The following is a 27,546-nucleotide window of genomic DNA, read 5'->3' as shown; positions in this document are numbered from 1 at the left end:
TCCAAAAAGGAAATGGAACACTGAGAACTAGGACACCTTAGCCCTTTTATATTTGGCAGTCCAGACACAAAAACTGTAGCCTTAGTGGATTTTTAAGAACAGCTGAATGTACTTATTTCTGTCTATATCCCCAAAGTGAACAGGGAAGTAAACATATAAATAAGCTAACTAAAAAAGAAGAAAAGAAACTTTACCAAAAACCTCTTATTCCATTCACACCATATTAAAATCATTCACCACTCAGCTGAACTCGCCATTCATTCACCAACTCCATCTTGCCAAATTCTTGCCATCTTACCCTCTCCATCTCCTGTTGAACATAAACCCTGATCATAACTGCTCACTTACTTGTCTGTTTGCAAGCATGTCTCTTCTGAAGTGTTTTGTTTTCAGAAAAGTGTGTTTATCCAACAACGATGCACACAAACCTTAAAAGACGGATCATTTCCTAGCACTATCATGATGAAAGTTAACACTAGTTCTTAACCAAAAAATTAAATAGAAAGTTTGAGAAAGATTTGAGTTTTTTCCTCTAATTTGTAAGTGAATATATATAAAAGCTCTTCTTTTGAAAATAATAATTACATGAATTTGAAAGAAGAGCAGAATATCTGAAATAAATGGCCACTATTATCCTTACACTTTTTTCCTCCCCAAAAGTTCCCTTAGACTCTCCCTAAATTCTCTCTATCTTATCATTTCTCATTTAGTCTTTTGAGAGATTTTTCTTACCAAAAGGGATTCAATTTTAGTTTCTGGAGAGGTTTCTTCTGATGTTTTCTTATTATCTGGAAAACTGAGAAAGAATTATTAGAAGAAAAAGGGATAAAACCAAAGCACTTACCAGGCCAATGAAGCAATAAAAGAAACAAGGCCCTAACTGACCAGGCAATAATAGTTTTGCAATTACAAATCAATTTTGCACCAGCAGACTTAGACCTCCCTAAAATAAGCTTGAAACATGAGCTCATGTTCTTTTTCATAAAAGCTACCCTTTACAAGAAAAGATAACGTAATAAAGCCAACTGATGATGTGGATGACAGAGTGACTTTTCTGTTAGTCCCTCGCCATGCTGGGCTCCATTCAAACGTTCGGTAAACATCAGCTCACCCACAGGCAGAATGAACATTTACCCAAACAATTGAAATGCATACTGGAGGGTTCCTTTACATACAGTCTAATAATTACTAAATACCATCTCAATTTATTAAGCTGTTTGGGACAAACTGACAAGTACTTATTTTAGGTGTACCTTCATAACTTAGAAAAAGAGTTCCAATATATTCCAATATGTTCTTGAATGAAAAAAGTACAAACCATAAAACAGTACGTACAATAACATTAAGTGGGCGTACATACACAGAAGTTTTTAAATGAATGTGCCGAAAACATTAACAATAATTATCTTTCTGCATTTACCTCTTCTATTCCCAATTTTCTACAATGAACAAAAAAGAATACAGATAAATAAAACATAGTACTTTACTAGGCTATGTTAAATCACATCTTTGTTTACTACTAGATATCTCCGGCAGGATCCAAATTTTGCTTGAACACTGAATAACTTTAACTCATAACCCCTTTCAAGGAACAAAAAATCGACCTTCTTTAAAATCACCATGATGCAAAACACATCTTGGGTGCTTTAAAAAAATAGCTAGGTACTATAATGGACAAATAAAAATCGTTTCTCTAACATTAGAATAGACAGATCTAAATTGCTTAAGAAAACATATACAAAATTAAAAAGAACTTCTTTAGGAGATTTTCATGAGTTAAACTATTTGCAAACCACAGTTTCACCTACGTCAATACACAACATTTTAAAACCACACAAAAGGAAAGGAAATTTTTAGCACAGCCAGCAGTCTTGCAACAGGATTCTACTGGTACTACTGCAGCTAGAGCAACAGCTCGCACGCTTCTCTGAAGACTTGAGAGAGAGGCCCCCTGAGGCTCAGAGAATATAACCCCAGGTATGTCTTTTTAAATACTTAATATATTCAAACATCTTTCCATGGAAGGGAAATCTATGATTCTCAGTGTTTAAATCATATAAGCTGAAAATGCCAACATGTAATAAGGTTGCTGCATGAGGACACCAATTACTAAACTTCCATAAAAAAATCTAATGAGTTTATTTTCTAAGCAACGGGCGCTGGATACAAAGGAGACACTTGAAATCTTTTCTTGATTTTGCTGGAGCACTTCTGGGTACCTCAAATTCCACAAGCTAATAGGGGGTTGACAAAATATTTATCAAGCATTTAGTTTTCAAATTTGTGACAGAGAACACAGATATAATAATGGTATAATTTAACCTCTAATTGACACAAGCAAAAATTTTAAATGAAGAGATTTGGTTTTTGTTGCGATCTAGACTGAGGTTCAGGGAAAGCAACTGTGAGGCACTAAGCATGACTGAATAGACACACTGTAATTGTTTTTAAATAAATTACCCATGGGTACTATGTATGGTCAGTTCTAGTTATAGAGAACATTAATCGATCAAATCATTCTCTAATCCTTCTCTTTACTATACATTCTTCTATAAAATGAAACTTTATCATATAATTGTATGAGCACTGGGAACACTTAAAAAGCATGTTATTATGTTACTATTATGTAACATCGGAAATATAAGAGCATAAGCCAAAATCCTAGCACCTCATAAAGGAACAATAAGCAGAAGTAGGAGACAAGCATCAATTTACAGCAACATTAGCTTTTGACCCAGAGGAGGAAAGGACGTTCAAGATGCCATGGTACAAATAAATGGTTACTACCAAAAATCAGAGTCATAAGGAAGTCAGTGAAGCCTGGAACAGACTTCAGCTGTGAAAAGCTTCCTCCAGGCCTTTAGAATAGGCAGGATTTGGGCACAGAAAGGATAAAAACAGAGTCTAGAAAATGATCAATGAGGTCAGATACTAGCCTGCTCCAATGAGCAACACTCAAGTGTCAGACCTCAGTTGCCTCAACTAATCTGGGAGACTGAACTAGGCGCTATCAATAAAGGTTCCCCCCATCCTTAATGACCTATGTTCCCAAATTTTTATCACAAGTACAAAGGCAGGAAGAAACAGTTCACGGAACAGTAGTGATCCCACCAATATAAAGCAGAGAGCTGGGATTAAGACTGTGGGGATGGTGTGGAAAAATTACATCACAGAAAACTTTGAAAGGAAAGGAGGTTCAGACTTAAAGGACAGAATCTGTTTGTTTTTAAATGTATATAGTAAAATAAAACATTAACACACATGCAGTCTAAACTTCTTTTATTAATATTTAGAAAAAAACTTTAAATATTTTATTTCTGCTCCCTTACATGAAAATTGCTTAGAATATAGTTCCTGCCACATAGTAAGCACTCAGTTAAGGTTGGCTGTTTAATAATAATTTTCATCTTCATTATTACTAGTAGCAGCAGCAGCAGCAGCAGTAGTAGTAGTAGTAGTAGTAGTAGTAGTAGTAGTAGTAGTAGTAGTAGTATTGAGACAGAGCTTCTGAGATCAGACAGTCCAGATTGGAAACCTGGCTCTAGAACTAGCTATATAACCTTCAGTGTTACTTAACCTCGTTGTGCCGGTTTCCTCATCTGTAAAACAGGTATAACACCTGCATGATAGGAATGATAAAAGGTTAAATAAATACATGTAAAGTATTTAGCACAGTGCCAGACACAAAGTAAGTGCTTAATTAGTACAGAGTGACATTATCCATGGATCCCAAAGTCCTATCTTAGGTAAGAAAAGGTTAAGGACAGGTGCCCTTTAAATGACTCTTTAATTTAGAAAGATTTATGTACATTTGCCTTATGGATCTACTTGCTTACTGTTTCATCTCAAGATAAACAATGGATCATTAAATAATTAGGAGAATTAGTAAGGATTCAGAAGTTTTTGGTCTTTGATTTTTTTTAAAGAGAGGTTTGTGTGAATGGCCTTATTTGGCCTTCTTAGTCAGCCACTATACATACTACATACTACTTTTAAAAAGTTGCATGTCAACTTTTCCCTGCCAAAACACAAAAATAATCCTCTTATTAGAACAAAAAAAAAAAAAAGGTGTTTAACATGCATGAGGGAGCATATCAAGCAGCACCGCCAGAAAAAAGTATCTGTGGCTTTAAGAGTATCTGACTGCACCAAGTCAAAGGCAGTAACTGAAACCCAATTAGTTTAACTTGTGCTTATATACCACCCTTGTTCCAGATATGGAGGGAACATAAGAAGATTTTGTCATTATCATTGTTGATCTAAGTGTATGTCTTATACTTCTGGGCTTGTCTGCCTCAAAACCCACAAAGAAAGAAAAAAGAAAAGAAAAAAACACTCAAGTGTTAACATTAGATTGTTTTGATACTGATATAACTGAGCTTCTGTCTGAGAATTTTGTAGCTAATGTCATACATCCTTGTTCTAGAAGCCTTTAAAATACATTCTTTATCAATTTTCTCAAAAACACTGACAAAGAAACATCTCTATACAAACACTATCTAAAAGAAATATAATACAAACCACAGAGGTAATTTAAAATTATCTAGTAGCTGAATTTAGAGAAGCAAAAACAGGAGAAATTTTAATAATATACTTAACCTTATATATCAAAAATATTTCAACATATATTTGACATAAAAATGTTAATATTTTACTAATTTTTACACTATTTATATAAACAAGTATAATTTTACTAGTTATAATGTTTTTTTACAGTATTTTATACTAAATGTTCAAAACCCAGTGTATATTTTGCATTTACAACACATATCAAAATTTGGACTGGCCATGTTTCAAGTGCTCAATATCACATGTGGCTACAGGCTACCACACTGGACATCACAGGCCTATACCATTATGAAACTGGATGCACGTAAAAGTGAAATAATAAGCACCAATTCTAGACCAGATTCTAATCCTTCAACTCTTTCTGCTAAAAAGAAAAATGAAATGAACCTTCTGACTGTGAAAATGTTCTAGTAGGTTAGACAATAAAGGGCCTACTTTTTAGATAACACCTTTTAAATTTCAGTATAATTTTCTATTACCCTCTACATCCTAGGTTCCTCTAGTATTTCTTTTTTCAATCAACATATGAAAAAAGCAAGCCAGGAAGCCTCACTGAAAAGCTCTTCAGGCTTAGCCACAGTCAAACCATTTTACCCTGGTTTCCTCTATTTCTCAGAATTTTGGTTCACTTATCTCCTCTGCAAACTAACTTCCAACCCAACTAGTAACAAAAGTGCTATCAGAATACAAAAGTGTGATGTCCAAAATATTCCTTCTAGAAACAGATCTAAATGGGATTTCCCAAAATCACAAAATCAGACCATGAAAAACCCAGGCTTCCTCATAACCTAAGATGGTCTCATCCAGTCCACATGGTCTAGTAAGTTTACCAGTAAAATTCTAAGAACTAGAAAGACTGTGACCATGGTATTGTGAGTACAAATGATTTTAAAGAAATTAATTCCTAACTGTAATTACTAACCTCCCTCCCCTTCTTTTTTAACAGAGTCTGAATTTTTTTTTTCTTTCTCTTTTGGAGAAGAGTCATCCTTACGTTATCTCAAAATGACAAACAGTTCTACTTTCTGTCCGATTTACAGAGATCTGGAGCCATTCCCTTATTTTTTTTATTTAGTTTTCCTTATTGGAATTATTGGAAGTGGTTTTGCAACCTGGGCTTTCATGCAGAAAAATACGAATCACAGGGGTGTAAGCATATACCTAGTTAATTTGCTTACAGCCGATTTCCTGCTCACTCTGGCATTACCAGTGAAAATCGTGGTCGACTTGGGCGTGGCACCCTGGAAGCTGAGGATATTCCACTGCCAAGTAACAGCCTGCCTCATCTACATTAATATGTACCTATCGATTATCTTCTTAGCGTTTGTCAGTATCGACCGCTGTCTTCAGTTGACATACAGCTACAAAATTTATCGAATACAAGAACCTGGATTTGCCAAGATGATATCGACCGTCGTGTGGGTGATGGTCCTTCTTATAATGGTGCCAAACATGGTGATTCCTATCAGAGACATCAAGGAAAAACCAAACGTGGGGTGCATGGAATTCAAAAAGGAGCTCGGAAGAAACTGGCACTTGCTGACAAACTTCCTATGTATAGCTATATTTTTAAATTTCTCAGTTATCATTTTAATATCTAACTGCCTTGTGATTCGACAACTGTACAGAAACAAAGATAACGAAAGTTATCCAAATGTGAAAAGAACTCTCATCAACATACTTTTAGTGACTACAGCCTACGTCATATGTTTTGTTCCTTATCACATTGTCCGAATCCCATACACTCTCAGCCAGACCGAGGTCATATATGACTGCCAGACCAGGATTTCACTCTTCAAAGCCAAAGAGGCCACCCTGCTCCTGGCTGTGTCAAACCTGTGTTTTGATCCTATCCTGTACTATCACCTCTCAAAAGCATTCCGCTCAAAGGTCACTGAGACTTTTGCTTCGCATAAGGAGAGCACAGCTCAGAAAAAAAAATCAAGTTGTGAAAACAATGCATAAAATATGGGATTTTTCAGGCTATCACTTCTTGCCCTACTGGACAATAAGTACAAAACTACTGGGAAAGAGAAAAAAAAAGAGCCTCAAGATGTAAAAATACAGACAGCAAATATGGCCTGGTTTACTGTGAAACCTTGTTTTTAATCAATACCTGTGGTTGTTGTTGCTCCTTAACTCAAATCTTCGTGCAAAAAAAATAAAGTTTTGTTGAACCAATGTCAAACCTTTCAATATAGTTGAAATACAAATGACTTCTATGACAGAAGCACAGAAGTATTCATGAGGTATTTATTTAAATGCCTGGAACTGACTTCTTGATAAAAATATGCAAAATATAGGTGACCCTTGAACACGGGTTTGAACTGCATGGGCCCCACTTACATGCAAATATTTTTCAATAAATACGCACAGTACTATACATGTATTTTTTTCTTCCTTATGATTGCCTTAATAACATTTTGTTTCCTCTAGCTTACTTTATTGTAAGAATACAGTATACAGTACATATAGGATACAAAATATGTGTTAATTGACTGTTTATGTTACCAGTAAAGCTTCTGGTATACGTTAGGCTATTAGTAGTTAAATTCTGGGGAGTCAAAAGTTACACACAGAATTCTGATTGTGTGGGGCATCGGCACTCCTAAGGTCTGCATTGTTCAAGGGATAACTGTAATTTCTATGTAAACTGCCACAAAGCTCTTTAGCTACACAATTTAAAGCCCTTTGGATGATTTTTTTTTAAAGCCGGCTTATTATTTCCATGAGACCATCCATGCCTGATTTTTAATACATCACTTCAAAGATGGTAACCTTTTAAATTGCTACTCCAGTTTTTAACATCTAATTGTTTTCTAACACAATAACTGAAAATTTTACTTCTAAAAAGGCTTGGAAATACATGGGTAATTTTTAACGTACTATAAATACTTAATTCTACTTGAAGGTTATAAGTAAATATTTTCTACGTGGTAGTGACAAATCCAATGGTCTCTTATTTTTATTTTGTAGTGACATAAAATAAACCCTACGACATTTTCAAGGGGAGTTCTTAAAGTATACTAACTGCTAAAACTACTGTTTTGCCACCAGAAACTCACCTTAAAGGTGTGGAAAAATAGCACTAGTCAAATGGTCTTAAAATAGATATCCCGACTCCACACAGCAAGGCCTTGTTAGAGATGCAGCACGTGCCTGGGCCGATTGGTGCCACTCTGATCCTGAAAATAAGTCTGACCCCATGTGGGGCCAGCAGATTAAAACATGGGTGACTCCAACTCTCAAGGTCACAACCCTTCGATTAAATTCTCTTTACAGCCAGTAATGCAGAAAGGGTTCAATCGACAGAATTAAATAAAAGGCTTATTGAGGAAAAGAAGATTGGAAAGTTTAGATAAACATATATGAGACTTTATAAGTTTTATGTTTCTACTTTAATAGTAAAAGCTCATATTAAAACAACTGTTAATACATTAGCATTAACTGCAATGATTAAGAAATGGTGCTTCTGAATCTAACAAAAATTTTGATTCCAGACCCATTTTTAGCTCTGCATTGAGAAGAATTATTTTCTGAAGGCTTGACTTCACCAAGACAGCTCCTACCTATAATTCCACAAATATATTCTGAGTTTGAAGAGAATAATAAATGAAACAATGAACAAAAGAGAGTGCCTATTACACTCCTAACATAAGTACTAAACAAATTCTAGCTAGCTTGTGATAATGATAGTGTTAGGTAGCTAGTCAGATATGAGCGACAGGAATAGGGGCCCAGCCTAGAGACCGCCCAAAGAACACCCCAATGGTAGCAGAATACTGGGTACGCACATGTGCACTAGGCAGAGTTATATAGCAGCCAAGTGTCAATCAAAATGACTTTGCTTGCCAATCACCTAGGAATGCCTTTGGAACCATCCATCACAGTCCAAATACTATGCAGACATTCCCACTTCTGCACCTTTTCGCCCTCTTGCTGTTGTGGTTGTTGTTATAGCACTCTGCTGAAATCACATGTCTCTTTGGGACATGCTTTGTCTTTCTAAAATATACCTTTAATAAATCTTTTCTAAAGCTCACTGACGTGTGATTTTTCACTGCATCAATGAGGAAGAACCACTTTTGCGATGTCATTATCCCTTTCCCTCTCCCTGGCTGTTGGGGCGACACCGAACTCCGATGGGCTCCAACAGTAACAACAGAAATCCCCATCAGCATCGCCTATCTGACAAGGTATATACAAGGGTCTTTCCTGTGTCACAGGCTGGTGGAAGGTCTGCCTATACACGAGAACCTGTGCTTGCTGGTAGTCTAAGAACATGTTTTTACTGAGGGGCGGATCACGATAATATTCATATAAGAGCATTCATGAAACCAGTTTATTTTTCTGAATCTTTTGGTCAAGTCCCCTTTAGCTCTCTCACCTAGGTCTTCACTTACTAGGGCCAGATCTTAGAGACAGGGTGGAAAAACCTCTTTTTCAAATTATATTCTTATATTCTCCTCATATGCCTGATAAGCTAGTCAAATATTCCCTTTTTAGTAAGAAAGAGAACCAGACTCTATGGAGCATTCCTAATGTCAGTGTTATATTAGTATATACTTTTATTTCCCCTATTGATGGCTTATTCTAAATTACATTCACAGTAAAGGGGGTTTTAGGGCAACTGGTAATGGAAGGCTATTAATTATATCCTATCATATCAATTTTCTAGCAGTTCTTTTATAATTGCATTACAGTTGAATTATGGCATAATTCATCATGAGACTGAGTCACTGGAAATCATTCATGCTCTTTCCTCCAGGGAAGTGGACAGTCCTTAGAAGCCTAAATGCTGGAAATGACCATGCAGCTAAGGGTCACACAACAACAAAACAAACAAGTCCATGCTTGGGTGCTGCTTTGCTCTAACACCCAAAGACATGAAAAAGGGAGACCTGCCGCTCTGCTTACCCAAGAGAGGGGCACAAAACCCTCAACCAGTTTCAACTATTTTCAACATTTTGCCGTTTTTCTTCATTTCCCCTATTTTTTCTTTTTAAATAAACTTATTTTGGAAAATATAAGATTTACAAGAAAGGTACAAATACAGTACAGAGAGTTTCCATGTACGTTTCACCTAGTTTGTCCTAATATTAATGCCTTACATAAAATAATCATGATACATTTGTCAAAACTAGGAAATGAATCTTGGTGCATTACTGTTAACTAAACTCCAGACTTCAATTATCCACTCTGCTTTTGACTCTATTTTAAAACAATCCCAGATATTATAATTCATCCATGAATTCTTCAGGATATATCTCCAATATGTCAGGCTTCTCTTTCTGCTGCCCTAAATAAACTGACATTATTCCACTACACTGAAAATGAGCAATGCTTACAGGTAACAGCTGAAAACGGTGAATATATTCCGCCAATGATTACAGAGAAAGAATTTTGGCAACTTTAGACATAGACCAGGACATAAAAAAATTAACAACAAAAAGAGTTCTTAATTATAGTAAAAAATACACACACACACACACACACGTAGTGATTTTGATGCTTCAAAATAACAAACAAACAAAAAAAGAAAACATTTAGTATGCAGATTAAAACTCCTCAAAAATATCCAAGGAAAAAAATATAATATATACCTCATAATTACATTTTTGTTAAAATAATAATGTCTTCAATGAAAATTATACATTGAAATTGCACTTAAAATAAAATTTCAGGAAAAAAAAAGATAGTGAACATAAGAATAAAAAAACATAGATCTGGGCCCAATCTTCAGTACTAACACCAAAAAACTAACTTGTTTCCCCTTAGAATAAAGCACATTGACTCATTATGACTCAAACATTAAATTTCCTGGCAAGAATTCTCCATATGCTATTCAGTTCTTAAATATAACAGGTCAAAAAACAAATCCAGCTCATATACAAACTCTTCTGCGAAACCTTAACTAATTTATCAAACAGATGCTCTCTCTCCCCTCCAATATTCATTCTTTGAGAGTGGAAGAGACCCAGGAATGTCAAACAGTTCACCTTCCAGTGGACAAAGTTTTTACTCAATTACTGAACTTATTTTAATGTTTGTCATTTTACAGACATTTGTTTTCCTATCTTATTCATCTTTCCTGTGCCCCCAAATTCTTATTCATCTGCATAATACCAAAAGTACCTACCACAATACAGAGCATATAAAAGCTACTCAGTAAATGAGTTTCAAACTGAAGCAGAAAAACATATTTAGACATCATCTGCTGTGACTCAAATGCTCTTGATAAATGGATACTAATATAGAAAATTCTCTTGAATGTAGCCCGCCAGTAGTATCATACCACAAATCTGGACATCAGTACATAAGTTATATGATCAGAATTATAACAGAAGCAGTGAATACAAACACTTACCTGCTGTCATATGTATTATTCAGGCAAGCAGTTGACTAATCAGTGGTTAAGAATCCTATAATGAAATAACCAGGTTGTCAACCGACTGGAGCAATGACTTACCAGAGGTATGGGAAAATGTGTTGCATACTGCAGGTGTCGCAGGAGGTCATAATTAGATGGAAAAATTAACTCTCTTGGTTTTTCTCTCTTCAGCAACTTCTCACCATTAACCGACATTCTTCTGCCCAAGGAAGGGTTGGCATTCTCACAGGACTCTCCAGGCATAGGAGAAAATATCTAAGTCATGTAAAACAAATGTTGGAGATTGTTAATGAAAGAGATCAAAACCGAAACATGGTGCTATGTACCAGAACTTCAAACACACAGGACATTCATACAATATCTTTTCCTTATTTAACCGCTAAGCAAAATGTATAAAAGAAATGTTGTTAAATTCCACAACTTCATATTCAGATCATTAGAAATCTGTCACTATCATCCCCCACTTTGAAGATGAGAAAATGACAACCACACATAGGAAATGTAGCTACATTTCCCGGAGGACCAAGATAAAATCGGACCTATGGATAAGTGTTTTCCTTGTAGGGCTACATTTCCCACAAAAACATATACATAGAGATAGTTACCTAATAAAGCTAATGAGTAAGAAACATAAAGGTTTTAGTCTATACCCCAAGTAATATTTTTTATAAAAGGTTACACATTAAGATCCATGAGGAAGAACACATTATAATTATACTGAGATAAAGTAGAAGACTGTGTGTATATCAAGTCCAGAGCCAGGAAAGCTATTATTTCGAAGCTGAACACATACACAGCAAATCAACATGAACTGTCATGATGAAACTACTACATTCCTGTATTCCTGAGAGATAACGATTTCAAAATGAAAAAGAGAGTCACACTATATCAACTAGGAGGACGGGAGTATTATAATTTAAAGAAGAAAGTAATGCAGCCAAAACTGAGGATGAACTGAAATGAGACAATCACAGGGAAGATTAACTGTGACCTAACGCGGAATATGGTAGGAACACAATATACATCACAAGTACACAAGTCATTCCAGTACACTGGGGAAGAAACAGAAGTGTGGAGGCAAGCTAGGGTAGGGGTGAGGAGGAGGGGTTAACAGTCAATAAGAATTCAAAGTTTGAACCTACTGGAAATTCCGAACCAAAGTCAGTTTTAAAGTCACTCTTGTCTACTTCATCAAAAATATTAGTAGTTCCTGAGTCAATGCCCATATGTGCCATAATAGTCTGTTCCTGATAATTGCCAGAGAAAGAAAATCGCATTGTAAATTTTGTAGTTTGTTAGAAAACTGAAGCAAAAACATGACAGTGTCATTTTTAACCATCCTATGCCTTATTCCCTCCTAGTGTCCTTTTTCCCCTAAAGTAAAGAACAAACTTTTAAGATATTCACTGCTTTTCAGAGTCGCATTCTTTGTCTTCATGATGAGAAAGATTTAAGTTCCATATTTTAAATGAAGAGCATACAAACTTCCTGATAAAAACAAACTGGCCATAACTTTCTTCTCTGAGCTGTTCCCAGTCACATGCTCATCAACTTTTCTTAGAAGGAAAAATCTAAGAATATGTCTAAGACATAAAATACCTTGATATCCAAGGATAAAATAAGAAAAAGCAGAAACACAGAAAAAGCCTAAACAAGTAAAGTAACTTTAGTTTTTTCCAACCTCATATAACTTTTACTCTGGACAAATTTAGAAACAAATATATTTCCATTAAAGTAATAGTTTTTTTAAATTTGTACACCATTTAGTCACCAAATCTTGAGAGTATAAACTATGAGTCCACATGTGCAATTCTAATGTCAGGTTTTTAAATTACTAATACAGCAACTGTTTCAAAAATAGCACATAATATTATATGCTTAAACTCTCACAGAATCAATATGAGGCTTTTTTTTTTTAAGGAAGTGTCATAATCTCTCATCATTTTCTACTATTTCCCATGACCAACTTCATATTTTTTGCCTTGAAACTTCCAATAAGTATCTGGAACAATGTCAAAAATATCAGAAATTGGCACAAAATTATAAAGTCAAACTCACGGCATAAAATAATTTGTTGAACAGAACAATTCTACAACATTTGAGAAATAGAGATGAAATTTTTAATTAACTGAAATGAAAATATGATGTTAAGATTATAACAGAATTTCCCATTATGTGTAACAGTGATACAAGTAACAAACGGTACATTGGAGAAAAGATGCTCTTTAGAATGACAACTCAACCAGGAATTTGGGGCCAAAACAAGTCCAATTTTGAGGCACAACACTAAAGGAAAACTGGGGATGAGAAATACTTAAAACTGTAAGCATATAATTCCAATCCAAAGAAAAATTTTATAGCCTGTCAAATCTTTTCATTAATAGTTTTAGAGTACGCCAAAGGAAATTCTGAAAGAGGTAAAGTATAGTCCAAATGATTTTCATGAGTAAGTAGTAGAGATAAATGAGCTTTGTAACAAGAGAATACAACTAAAAAGTGATCACCCTTCAACCACCAAATAATCCTTCTCAAAGTGGTTCCCTGGCAGAGTTCTGGTGGGAGACGGTGGATAGGGGGCACCACTCCCAGGACCGTACCTCCATTTTCACATCATGGTCCTTTGGATAGTGTTCATCTACATTTTCTCCTGCTGGCGACCGTGGCCGAGTCGAGGCGGTGACCGATAAGTCTCCTCGAGATATGAGGGTACACATATATGCATCATGAGAGAAGACATCATGTCGGATGAACTCACAGAAGAGCAGCACCAGATTCACAAATTCCACCTTTTCACATTCACTGTTTGGATCCGCTATAAAGAAAATTCAATCAAGAGTTCAGTCTCCTTTGTCCCGTAGAAAAAAACAATCAATTATTAAGGCTTAGCAATATCTTCACCACTTTCCATAATTTTATTTTTACCAAATAAAACATTATTGGAAAATTTACTATGCAGCTCTATTGTTTTGTGCAGATATGACGCATAGGTTTTGACTATCCTACTGTAATTAAAAAATACTGTCCAGTATGCTATACACAATTTCAAGTTTAAAGACCGTGGTCCCTGGTGAATAAATAACCGTTTAAATAATAATATAAACATAAAATTTCATTTAAAAAAATAAATAAATAAAAAGCAAGGCTAGACTGCTGTCCTCTGTTTTTACTATTAACACTGCCCATGACTGTTTTTTATACCCTGAGTGTGTCTGTGTATTTGTGGACTTTGTGTGTACACTGCTTCAAATGAGACTTTACAATAGAACCACACATAGGAAATGTATTTGGAAAAAAATAGTGAGGGGGATTCACTGAAAAGAAATAGGGAAAATGGAATTATAACAGCACAAAGAGGAGAGCTCTGCAGTCTTTTCTTAATTTATGATCAGTCTAATTCACATGCAGATTTTTGATGCTATAACTGTACTCTAAAACTTTGTATCTGTACCTTTGAAAGAAGGTTAAAAAATGTTGAGACTAACTCTACAAAGCTCAGTCCCTGGTACCATCACACTCACAAACACCAGCAGATCCAGGGAACGTTAAGCTTGATTCCCTAAACCTTAAGTCTAAATGTTTGCTCACACCTACCGCCAAATTCAATGACAGCAACCTCTACACAGAGGAACAGAACAGCCTCCTCTGACAGAAAATGAGATCCAGAACAATCAAATATGTAGAAGCAGCAAGATTTTCCCAAAGACAGAAAAGGAGGATGAGAAAAGCAAAGGGCAAATGTAAATCTTCCCTAGGATACAAGATAAGTTGGATTGCCAATTTCCATCACTGACAATATATTTCCTTCTGTCTGGTATCTCCCATCTTCTCATTTTCCTGCTTCAGTTCTCACTGTTCTTGCATTCCAACCACCAGCTTGGCTCCAGCTCTTGCTCTTCCTCAAGCCTAGAGTAGCCACCAAATAACTAAAAGACCCTCATCCCCATTGAGTTTGGGCGTAACTCAACCCAAAACAAGCCCTTTCTCAGAGGAACTTGGAAGCAGTACTGTTCATTACTGCTTTACCTCTTTCTTCTCCACAAACATCTTCCTTTCCCTCCCCTCCACTCTTTCTCTCCCTTTTCTATCACTTTTCACTTTCTGCCATTTTTCTGTTGTTCCATCACTGTTTTAAGATCCTCCCTGCTATATTTTGTTATATGAAAGCCTCAAAATAAGATCAAGCCCACTTAGCCCACACAAATGATTTTTTAAAAGTGTCCATCCACTGGGTGATCGTTTATTCCCCAAACCCTCGACTCCCCACCAACTACAGAATGAAAGACAGAAAAGGAACGCAAGATGACATGAACATCCAAGAGAGTATTGGCAAGCAGCTAACCATCTTTATAAATTATTCTCTTCTATCAAGGACCTGGTTATAAAGTACTATTGTTTGATTCCTCCCACCCCCAACTCCCCTTTTAAGATCAGGGGTTAGAAATTCAGAAATTTAGAAGATGATTTAGAAAGAGAAAAATTCCATATTACAATATACAGTGAAACATCAAGGACCTTAGCTCCTCTATTTTGGTAAGAAAAGATATAGAAAGATTTAGCCCATTAAATGTAAGAGAAAGAGATGACTGGTTTTTGAAATTATTAAAACTCAAAAATGTTTGTCTTTGAAGCTCGGCTAATTTTAAAATTGCATAAAAGTCTTCATTGAAAACATGCTACAAAATTTTGTGCAGAAAACCATACACTATATTCAGTGCCAAGAACTTTCGATGAGATGAAATTAGAAAAAAAGAAAAGAATCAGCTCAAAACAAAAAGTCAATCTCTTACAATCCCTTATTTAAGGCCTAGAAGCAAAGAGCTTTACTTACACAATGAGGGGGCCTGTGTATCCAAAAACCTTAGCAGAACATTCTGGAAAACAGGCAAACTCGATCCAGCAAGAGAAGCTGAAGAAATGGACTCCTTCTCATCTAAGACCTCCGATTCACCACATCTCTAAGATTAAAAGTACACAGGTAATTACAGAGCACATGTATAGTCACAGCAGATTATAAATCTGTTAGTTTTTTATTAACATTTAACTTCTCAGATAAAACGTAAAATTAAGTGAAATTTCTGTACGTATTTGTGAGCCATGCATCAGAAGTAAATATAATTTCTAAAAGCTGGGGAAACTATTCCAGAACGATTCAAATAATTTTAAAGAATGTCCCTTGAAAAACATTATTCATGTCAATTATAAACTCTGCACAGGCCTGTTTAGTATCCATTGAGTATACAGCATAATACAAAATAAACTACTCATGATCCCCATGCAAACCATTAAAAATAATCTGAGGTTGTCTCTATTTTTAAATAGCCCATGTTATCTATAGTGCCCACAAAAAATATTTGATTCTTTTGTGTTTGTTTTTGTCATGTGGGAGTATTTACGAGTGGGTCTAAGGAAGTGTGGTATTGAATTCCTCCATTAAGATTCTTTTATTTATTCATTATGCTTCACCAATAAGATCTCTTAGAACCTCTGGGAATCTCCAGATCATGAAACACATCTAGAGAACCTGTTTAACTTTTGCATTCTGAAGACAGAACTTACCGGGAGACCAGAAAAGAAACAGCTTAGAAGCAATCAGATCTTTGTTTTCTATTCTTTGATATCCATTTGATCCTTCCCATTACCTATTCTTTAATATTAAGATATTAACTATTATATTAAGATACTATTTTTCCAATCTATCCTCTCTTTACAATGGTCAAATTTTAAAAATGGTAATTTTTATTAGAAATCAATATCTTAAACATCTCTGAGAGAATACATTTTTAGATATGGCTACATCTACACTTATTAAAATTACAAAGTAATCTATGTGTGAACCTCTTCTGAAAGTGATAGTGTGTGTGTGTGTGTGTGTGTGTGTGTGTGTGTGTGTGTGTTCTGGGGCACAAGGGGGAAGAGGTAGAACAACAATAATCCAGACGACAATAATAATCCAGAAGGGAAAATGAAATTTGAGAAATTAACTTTAGTTACTAAAGTTTAATCATTACAATTCACTATTGAATAGTCTACCTATTCATAAATGTATAGGAAAAAAAGCAATGAAACACTTTTCTTAATTTGCACTTTGTAAAATGGGTCACTGTTTTAGACCTTAGCATCAATATCTTCGAGCCCCAATCTCAACAAAGTGATCTTTTCTGTATTTGGTGAATAGTGCTTTCCCATAGAGAAGATGGCTATGAAAATATTCTTCCTATTTCATTTTTAATAGCTTCATAGGAAGAGGTGAATTATCAGTAATAGAGAACCAGATAAACCATTCATGCAACAAACATTTCCTGAGCATCTACTATGCACTGAGCACTATTCTGGGCGCCAGGACACACACTGAACAGGCTGGGCAAGGTCCCTGTTGTCAAGTTTACATTCTACCGGGGGGGTAAGGGGAGTAGGCAGGCATTAAACAATAAGCCAGTAAGGGAAGTAAAATAGAATTATGTGAGAAAGTGGCTGAGCGGTGGGTACTATTAACAGATAAGGTGGTGATAGAAGATCACCCAGTGGAAGTGACACATGTTGAACTAGAGATGCAACAAAGTGATACTTTCTGAAACAGGCATGATATTTAAAAAAAAAAAAAAAAAAAAAAAAAACTGGCTATGTAAAGATTGGGGAGCAGAATGTGCGACCAGAAGGAACAGCAAAGACCCCAAGATAAAAGCAAGTTTGGAGTGATGGAGGGGCAGGAAGACCAAGGTGGCTGCAGTTATGTGTGTCCCAGGGGAAAAAGGTAGGAAACAAAGTAGGAAAGGCAGGCAGGGTGGCTCATATGAGGCTCTGTGGGCCACATAAAAAGCCATCATGAAGTTTTAGTAAGGGGACAATGTGATTTGTTTCCATTTTGAAAAGATGGCTCTGGCTGCTGTGTGGACTCTGGTGGAGAACAAGAGAGGGAACAAAGAGATGAGGCAGGAGGCCTTGCAGTTATCCATGTGAGAAATGATAGCGTCCAGTCAGATCATCCACATGCCTTCTCCAGAGCCATCACTGCTAAATATCACAGGCACAAAAGAAGGCTCACTGAAAATTTTTCCCTTCAACAAAAGCTAATGTTTATGAAGTTAGCTTTGTTTTTTCCTTTATCATCTACTCTTGAGGCTTTAATTGCTTTCTCTGGGGTCAGAACACAATCTAACATAAATAATATAAATTGGTATCTATAATCGACCTCATAGTCACAACTGCCTCAAGAATATTTTCAGTTCTACTAAAATGTTACGTGGCTTCAAAATTCCTTATATATATGTATATGTAAAATATTCATATACTTGTATGTATGTACACACGTATATATATACACACACACATACATATATATACACACACCATATATAATAATAATACAAAGGTATATACAAGCATATATGTATCAATCTTATCCTCACAAAGGGAGATTTCTTTCTTCTTAGATATTAAAGTTTTTTAAAAAAAAAAGATAACTAGAAATCGGTCCAGTATATAAACTATTGGCTTCATCAGCTTAGAAGAAATCAACTACGGAGTCCTTATATAAATTTAAACATTCTCTCTTTTCCTTCAAAAGAAAAGAAAAACAGCATGAGGATAAGAAAAAAGAATCCTCCCCAAACCAGTGTTTTTAAATGAAGGCATTCAACAAGTAGGAAAAAAACAACCTACCTCTGCCTCGATTTCCGCTTGCCTCTTCTCCAAGAGTTTTGCCACAGCCATCGCCCTGTGCTTGCCTGATCTTTTACAGCTCACAGCCCATTCACACAATAGTGTCACCACAGCTTCATCATTGGGGGCTACCTAGTGACCAAGAGAAATGGGGTACCAGCCACATCAAATGAAACATTCACCCAATGAGAGTCGGGAAGCAAGCAACACAATATCTAAAGCTTTAAGTTTCATTGCTATATTTTGTTACAGTCATTTTAGAAAGTGTTCCCAAATCTTTTGTAATTGAAATATAAAGAATAAAACTTGAGTCATAAGAAGGAAATCACTTACTTAGAGGGGCTGAATCTGTGACAATTCCAAGAAAATTAGAGTTTCCTTACATACAGCCTTCACTTAACACAGGATCGTCACCAGAACTCAATTTCAAAAGCAAACAATTTCAAAAGGGAAATGGACCATTGACTACCAAGAACAGCTGTTATGAGGGCCAACCACTTCACCCCACTGTCAATCCCCTGAGGCCCTCACTCACAGCTCACAGACTCATTCAAAATTCTTAACAAGCCGGGTTACCAAATCACCCAGTTCAATGAGGAATTGGAAGAAACAAATGGCGGTAGGCAGGGGGCAGAGATCTAGAATGCTAATCAAAGATTCATCGCACTAGAAACAATGAACATAAAAAATGATAGCCAGACATCATCAAGGAACAAAAATTAAAATCAGACACAGTTAACAAAGGACAGTAGCCTGGGCCTGTGTAGGGCCCAGCACTGCCACCAGCACTCTCAGCTATAGTGCCACAGCCTATAAATGGGCACCACAGACTGAGCATGAGAGGAGTCAAACAAAGGTCACAAGGACCCAAGTGACATGAATCAGGAGGTGGTAAATCAATGTGGGGATCACCCTTCGATGCAATCTGGCCTTTTTACTGGATCCATGCCAACCAATGGAACATCACCTCTAAGTTTTTAATATATATATATGTCCAACTGTATAAACACTATGCCAAAAGAATTACACAGTCGCGGGGTTAGCACTTACATGCTACATGACAAGGTCTTAACTTTTTAGAATCCACAAGCTTAGTTAAGATTATGATGGCTATGAGCACATTACCTGGAAACGTGCGCGTGTGCGCGCGCACACACGTACGCACGCACACATACACACATTCTTAGCTCAACATTTCAGGTCTGTGAACTCTAAGACATCCAAGAATCCCAGGATAAGAATTCCAAGGGGGAAAAAAAGGCATAGATGATAGAGGCTCTGTTCATCTCTCTGGCGACCAAATCAAAGTTGTGATGGAAACAAGTAGCAGCAGCAAGGAAAACTTCCCTGGGATCTAGATGAACAAGCCATACAACTAGGGAGAATCCAAGAAAGCAACCTGCAATGGCAGAAAGCAGGACAGGGTGAGGACATGGGGCTGCCTTGTCCTGAGCAGCTGAGTGAGATGGAGGCTGCAGCAGTGGCAGACTCCTCTTAAAGGGGCCGTGTCCCCGAATGTATTTTCGTGGTGACGGACCTGCTCACTCTGAGCACTAGTGCTAATCTGGCTGCTCACAGGGGGAACCAGGGACTTACAGGAGGACAGTGAATTGTTGGAGTGAAAGCCAAGGTAAGACTCACTATGTACAGAAGTGCCAGCAGTGTCCATTGTTCCCTATTGAGCTCTCCCCCACTCCCAGTGTGTGGACTCCGCGCTGCCATAGCCATGATATTATCAAACTGGTGAGGTCACTCGGCTCAGAGAATTCCCTGAAACCCTGCATCCCCCAACTTGCAGGCCCACCCAAGCCACATCCAGGTATAGCCTCAGTGAGTCAGGTGCTACTTGCTGAACAGCGCTAGAGTCACACTGGAGGCAGCTGGCCTCAGTTTCTGGTGTGGCCTTTTGAGGCAACTATAAGCACAGCATCTGTGGATTGTTTGCTGAGTCTTAATAGGTGGCCCCAGAGGACGGTACAGGCTTGGGCTAAATTTGGCCTGCAGCTGAACCCCTCTCAGGACTGTGCCACTGGACACCTACTTCACAAATTCACCCTAATAAGACAGGGAGACTTAGGAGCTTTGCTTACATAGAAACAGACATGGAAGCAGCCACGATGGGAAGACAAAGAAGCAGAAACCATATGAGAGAACAGAACAGAGATCCAGATATAATGGAGTCAACTGATCTAACAGATGCAGAGTTCAAAACACTGGTTATAAAGATGCTCTGGGCTTTCGGGAAGTATAGTTAAATTCAGTGAGAACTTCAACATAGAGATAAAATACATGAAAATGGAAACGGAAATTATAAAAGGGAACCAGTATGAAATAAAGGACACATTATCTGAGATGAGAAGTTTCTTAAATAGAATAAACAAAGGGAATAAAGAAAAGGATCAAATGCCCTATCTAGAGGACAGGAAAGCCAAGGACACTCAATCAGACGGGCAAGAGATAAGATGCCAAGACTATAAAAATAATTTAAGGAGCATATGAGACACTATTAAGGGTCCAAATATCTGTCTGATTGGTGTAACTGAAGAAAATCAAGATGCTAAACAGCTGTTTGAAGAAATAATGATGGAAAACTTCCCTAACCTGGTGAAGGAAATGGACGTTAAACCTTAGGAAGCTCAGAGAATTCCAAAAATCAGAGATCCAAAGAGGCCCACACCAAGACACATCATAATTAAAATGCCAAAGGTTAAATACAAAGAGAGAATCTTAAAAGCAGCAAGAGAAAAACAGTTAGTTACCTACAAGAGAGCACCCATAAGACTGGCAGCTGATTTCTCCAAAGAAACTATGCAGGACAGAAGGGCTTGGCAAAAAATATTCGACAGGATGAAGACCCAGGATCTATAACCAAGAATACTTTATCCAGCAAAGCTATCATTTAGAGTTGAAGGACAGATAAAGAGCTTCCCAGACAAAAATAAGCTAAAGGAATTTTTCACCACCAAGGCAGTATTACAGGAAATGTTGAAGGGACTTCTTTAAGAAGAAAAAACATGTATCAAAAACAGGAATAAAGAATGGTAACAACTACATTCCTATCAATAAGTACCTTAAATGGAAAAGAATTAAGTATTTCAACCAAAAGATAGAGCGGCTGAAAGGATAAGAAAACAAGACCCCTACATATAAAAAGGAAGATGGAAAAAGATATTGCTTTGATGGATCTAGAAGATATTTAAGTCAGACAGAGAAACATAAACAATATATGATTTCACTTATATGCAGAATCTAAGGAACAAAAACAACAAACTAATCAAAAACAGACTCACAAATATAGTGGACAATCTGGTGACAGAAAGAGCAGAGGGGGGTTTAGGGGGCTGGGAGGATGGGGTGAAGGGTTAAAGAAGTACAAATTAGTAGCTGATGGATGGTCACGGGGATGGGGAGCATGGCATAGGGAAAGCAGTTAGCCTTAACACGTTGGCTAGGTGGAGGGTCAGAGAAGGGAGGGAGCAACTGGGGTAATCGTTTTACAAATTGTATAGATGTCTAACCAATATATTGTACACTTGAAACTAATTAAAATAAATAAATTTTTTAAAAAAAGAATTCCTAATCAGCTTTTATACACCATCAGACAATTCAGATCAGAAAAATCAGTTTACCCCAAGATTTTTACTCATTCTATCCTAAATTTCATTAAAAACATATTGACTCAAAACAAACAAACAAAAATGTTATCTGGGGAAGATATTTCAAAAGGAGCTCTGGGTCTCTTAATTTAAAAATAGAAGTAATTCAATTAAAATACGTAAAGATCGAACATAACCTTTAAAAAAGAAAGCAGACTGGGAGGAATTCCTGCCTGGATTCGATCTAATCCAGAAAAGTATAAATATAAAAGTCAGTCCAGTGAAGTACCACATGCTTAGATTTAGATTAACAAGTTACCCTAAAAATAGTGCCACCAGTTTTTAAGAGAACCTGGTTAAGTAATATGGATCATATCCACATTTATAAAGATTTTTTTACTTCCCTCTGATTGTAAAAAGTAGATGAAAATATGCTACAAAAGAATAAACAATTGAATTACGCAATTTAAGTAATAGGCTCTGCTTGATCTAGAGATGCGCAGAAAACACATAAAGGAAAAGACTTCTCTTCAACACAACCAGATTTGAGTAATGTGCTAGAAAAGAAGTCCTAGGAAGAAGTCAATTCACTTCCAAAAGCTCTTACTAAACACCCATGAGAAGCCAGGTACTGAGGAAACAAAAATTTTAAAGCTCTGGTCCCTGTTCTCAAAAAGTTCATCTTCTATCGAGAGAAAAGCAGAAAAGACAACTAATCATAAAGCAACTAGACATTTTGATGGAGTAGAGGAGGAAGTAAGTCGCATCCACCTGCACCTTCCTCATCTCGTAGGAGATGAGCATCCTTTGTCCCAGCTTATAGAGATCTGAAACCTTAACTTGAAGACAGGCCTGCAGTCTTCCTGTTGCAGCTGTAAACCCAATTTGTGATTACCAGGAATTAAGTGAACTAAGAAAATCAGAGGAAAATGCTGCTGAAAAGACTGTGTTGTGTTTTTAAAAGTTTTATCACTGAAATTTTCTTGTCTTCATGTCAATTATGCCCATAACGAGTTATAGATTTCAAAATCTATTTTCGATCAAAATGTATTTTTCCAAACTGGCCAGATTCTAATAGCGCAAAGTCCACTCCTATCTGAATATCAAACAGCCTACCACATGATGCCATTCTTTGCTTAGGATGCTAGAGTGGTGGGGAGGGAGGTTCTGTGCTGATTTTAGAAGAAACAGGAAAATATTCCAAAAGAAGTTTTACAAAAATTTACACTTAACTTCTCGGAAGACTATATTGGAAAATCAGGTTGTACTATGCCAATTTAAAAGCAAGCTATCTCTACAATATGAATAATTACCCAAATATTTAAATGTAAATATTTGGGTAATAAAGCATTTCCTTAGTTTTGTATTATTGAAAAATTACGTTCTAAAATAAATTATTGTAATTTTGGCATTATTTTTCAAGATAATATCCCAATCAAACCTTCTCCCCCATCCCGCCCACTATCTACTCTGAAGCTTTGGTCTTCATTTTAAGTGGATTTACCACTAATTATCAAAAATAAGGAGGCTAGTTTGCTGATGTGACTCTAAACACCAGTTCCAGGATATATCCCATCAGACATGTTCAAAGCATATACAGACAGACATCCATGGCTCATGCTCCCCACATATCATGCTTCATTCCCTCCCCCACTGCTCTGCATCGAACAAATGTTAAAAAAAAAAAAAAACTATTAGAGGGCAGCTTCCATTTGTTCAAGATGCTATCCTACAAATTAATCTAAGTAACTGTCAACAGGACATCATGTTTCCAAACATGTAAGTTGAAATGTATTCCCTGTCCTGAAACAAATTTCAAAAAATGACCTTCATTTAAAAAAAAAAAAAAAAAAAAAAAAAAACCAATAATTTTTTAGTAAAATTTAATAAACGTTATCTAACACATAATTACTTCAAGGCAAAAATTTAAGGTAAGTTAGTAACTCGAGATATGAACTAAATACAGGCCCTGCCCTCGACAAGATGGCAATTAAGTGAGACAGACACATACGTATATAAATAATTTGGATGTATAAAAAAAGGACATGAAAATTATCTTGGAAAACATTCAGCAGGAGCAGACAGAGACAACTGAAGGAAATTATCAGATGTTTCTTTCAGAAGATGGCTTTTAAGAAAAATCTTGAAGAACTAAATTTCAAAACAAAGATAAACAAAATGAAAAATAAAGTATGCAACAGGCAAAGAAATGCCCCACCCCACTCCAAAGATGTCCACATCCTAATCCCAGGACCTGTGAATCTGTTACCTTAAATGGCAAGAGACTTTGGTTGTTGACTAACTTAGGATCTTGAGATGGAGGGATTATCCTGAAATATTTGGGTGGGCCCAATGTAATCACAAGGGGTGCTTGATTATATTAGAAATAGAGTGGCGGGGAGGAGAGTCAGAGAAAGAGATGTGACAAAGGAAGCAGGAGTCAAAGTCAGGGAGTTGATTTGAAGATGCTATGCTGTTAGCTTTGAAGATAGAGCAAGTAGACACAAGTTAAGGAAAGCAGGCAGCCTCTAGAAGCTAAAACACATAAGGAAATGGATTCTCCTCTAGAGCCTCTGGAAGAATTTCAGCCTAACACCTTGATTATAGCCCAGTAAAATCACAAGCTACAGAACTGTAGGAGAATAAATTTGTGTTGTTTTAAGCTGCTGTTTCTGATAACTCATTACAGCTACAATAGGAAATTAATTCTAAGTAGTTTTAAGCAAACACATAAAAAGTGAAAAATATGGTTGTGGTTCAAGGAATTACAGGAGCAGAGCACTGCTGGTTAAATGTCAAATATAGGAAGGCTACAATATAAAATTATAAATCTGAAAACCAGTTTTAATGATAACACATCAAAGGAGAGTATCATGAAATATCCTGTAGCTTCAGTCATTTACTTATTAATTCATTCAATAAATATGTATTGAGCACCTACTATTGCCAGGCTCTCTTCTAGGCACTAGATATATAGATTCTCACATATTACTTTATAGGAATAAACTGGTACTTCCCTTTTGGATGTAATTTCTATTAGATAACAAGTCTTAAAAGTGTTCGTATTATTTGCTCCAACAATTCTATCTCTGAGAAAATAGCCCAAGGATGTTATCTTAAAGTGAAAAGATATGAGTGTTCCAGGCATCGGTGAAGCATGTTTCCAAAACATTCCCCATCCCAGCTGCCAGAACTGACAAAGTTTCCTTCCAAAATCTGAAACAGGCATAGAATAGATCAAATCAGATAAGAGTAGGGTAACTTTACAGTAGGGAGAAAAAGGTCAATGCAGATGGTTCACAGGAAAGAGAATGACTCTTTAGCAATGGAAGTTTGACAAATTTTGTGGTAATTGTTTTAATTTCTATTTTTCTGCAGGCAAATGGTGATATTTTAATATCTAATTAAAGTTGTATAATTAAGAAATGAAGCTTGCAACTGAACACAGAAAAGAGGAGGTCAAAGATGCATAATTAGCAGTAAATCCTAAGTCCTCTCTAAGGGTGAGAGTCCTCGGACAAGGTCTTCTCTCTGTCAACCATTCTTCCCTTATTCTAGGAGCTGTACCCCTACTTCTGGGGGTATTGCTCCTCTTCCTGCCCCCAGATGGTACAAGGAAGGGTTACCAGTTGTAGTACGCCATCCTCTCAGCTTTAAATGTTACATTATGGGTCTGGGGCTTTGATAAGCAGTGAAGACTTATGAGATTGTTTTAAAAAATCACTCTATCAGGTACTCATGAGGTACACTGCTCTGTGCTCAATCTTGTAAAATATTCTGGATACTAAAAGAGACTAGTCCTGACCAAATGAGATTATCTGTTTATATCCTGGTCAAACATCTCTTTTGTTGAATAGGTTTTCTGGAATATTTATTGTTTTGTAAGTAATTACCTAAGTCTTAGCACTGATAACTGATCAAAGTAGACACAACAAAAATTAAAAATTCAAATTTCTTGGTCTTAAATGTAAATCTTTCCATGCACTTTAATAAAAATTTTAAGCATAAAATAAAGTGGTATGAGCTAAATCACTTTCAAAATCACTTATAAAAATAGACATATGAAAAGGTCACTAATCATCAGAGAAATGCATACTAAAACCACAGTGAGATATCACCTCATACCTACCAGAATGGCTATCATCAATAAATCAAAGAACAAGTGTTGGAGAAAATGCAGAGAAAAGGAAACCATCATACATTGTTGGTGGTATTACAAATTGGTACAGCAGCTATGGAAAACAGTCTGGAGGTTTCTCAAAAAATTAAAAATGGGTCTACCTTTTGACCCAGCATTGCACTTCTGGGTATTAATCCAAAGAAAACCAAAACAATAATTTGCAAAGATCTACACAACCCAATATTCATGGCAGCACAATTTACAATAGCCAAGATATGGAAGCAACCTAAATGCCCATCAGCAGACAACTGGATAAAGAAGTTATGGTTTATATATACAATGGAATATTACTCAGCCATTAAAAAAAAAATGAAATTCTACCATTTGCAATGACATAGATGGACCTAGAGATTATTATGCTGAGTAAGTCAGACAGAGAAAGATAAATATCATGTGATTTCACTTATATGTGAAATCTAAGGAACAAAAAGAACAAACTAATCAAAAACAGACTCACAAATATAGTGAACAATTTGGTGACAGACAGAGGGGAGGGGGGATTGGGGAACTGAGAGAATGGAGTGAAGGGTTAAAGAAGTACAGATTAGTAGTTGATAGATGGTCACGGGGATGGGAAGCGCGGCATAGGGAATGCAGTTAGCATTAATATATCAGCTAGGTGGAAAACCAGAGAAGAGAAGGAGCAATCAAGAGGATCGTTTTAGAAACTGTATAAATGTCTAACCAATGTACTGCGTACTTGAAACTAATTAAAATAATTTTAAAAAAAAATATCTTGGCAAATTTGAAGGTGGTAGTAATAGAAATCATTAACATTTCAGTGCTTAATTTACAGACAGTGCAATAACTGTTTCAAGTATTATTTATTTTAATCTTCATTATCTATGGGCTAGTTATTATGGATAAGGAAACCAAGGTATTGAGATGTTCAATAACTTGTCCAAGATCACCCAACTAATTCATGGAACTCTTTCCACAACACACCTCTTGGGAAATGAATTAAGTAAGCAGGGCAACAATTGTTTGTCAAAAGAACCTGGGAAGGTAATTTTAACCTTTCCCCCAGGGTACACAATGGTCTTTTGTGTAAGCCCCAAGATGCTCTAGGTTTCTCTGCATTTTTCCCTTGGTGCTTTCATCTTCAGTCAGAGTATCTGTTCCTTTGTTCTATATTGTTTACTTTCACGTAA

The 27,546-nt window shown here is 36.3% G+C and overlaps 2 protein-coding genes across 2 annotated transcripts in view; one reads left to right on the top strand and one right to left on the bottom strand.

Annotated features, from left to right (window-relative positions):
* The window catches only part of MED12L (mediator complex subunit 12L), a 315,454-nt gene that overhangs the window by 207,913 nt on the left and 79,995 nt on the right, over positions 1-27,546 (bottom strand). Inside the window, 4 exon segments of the mRNA XM_039855087.1 lie at positions 11,039-11,215; positions 13,558-13,772; positions 15,789-15,915; positions 18,620-18,751. Of these exon segments, the coding sequence (XP_039711021.1) occupies positions 11,039-11,215; positions 13,558-13,772; positions 15,789-15,915; positions 18,620-18,751 (651 nt within the window).
* GPR171 (G protein-coupled receptor 171) lies at positions 1,864-6,937 on the top strand. The gene is made up of 2 exons (XM_039855095.1): positions 1,864-1,977; positions 5,516-6,937. The coding sequence occupies exon 2, from the start codon at positions 5,575-5,577 to the stop codon at positions 6,532-6,534; it is 960 nt and encodes a 319-aa protein (XP_039711029.1). The 5' UTR covers positions 1,864-1,977; positions 5,516-5,574; the 3' UTR covers positions 6,535-6,937.

Source organism: Pteropus medius, unplaced genomic scaffold (assembly GCF_902729225.1).
Source record: "Pteropus medius unplaced genomic scaffold, Ma_sr-lr_union100, whole genome shotgun sequence".
NCBI lineage: Eukaryota > Metazoa > Chordata > Mammalia > Chiroptera > Pteropodidae > Pteropus > Pteropus medius.
Note: the sequence above shows the minus strand (reverse complement) of the source record. Positions and strands in the feature narration are given on the sequence as shown.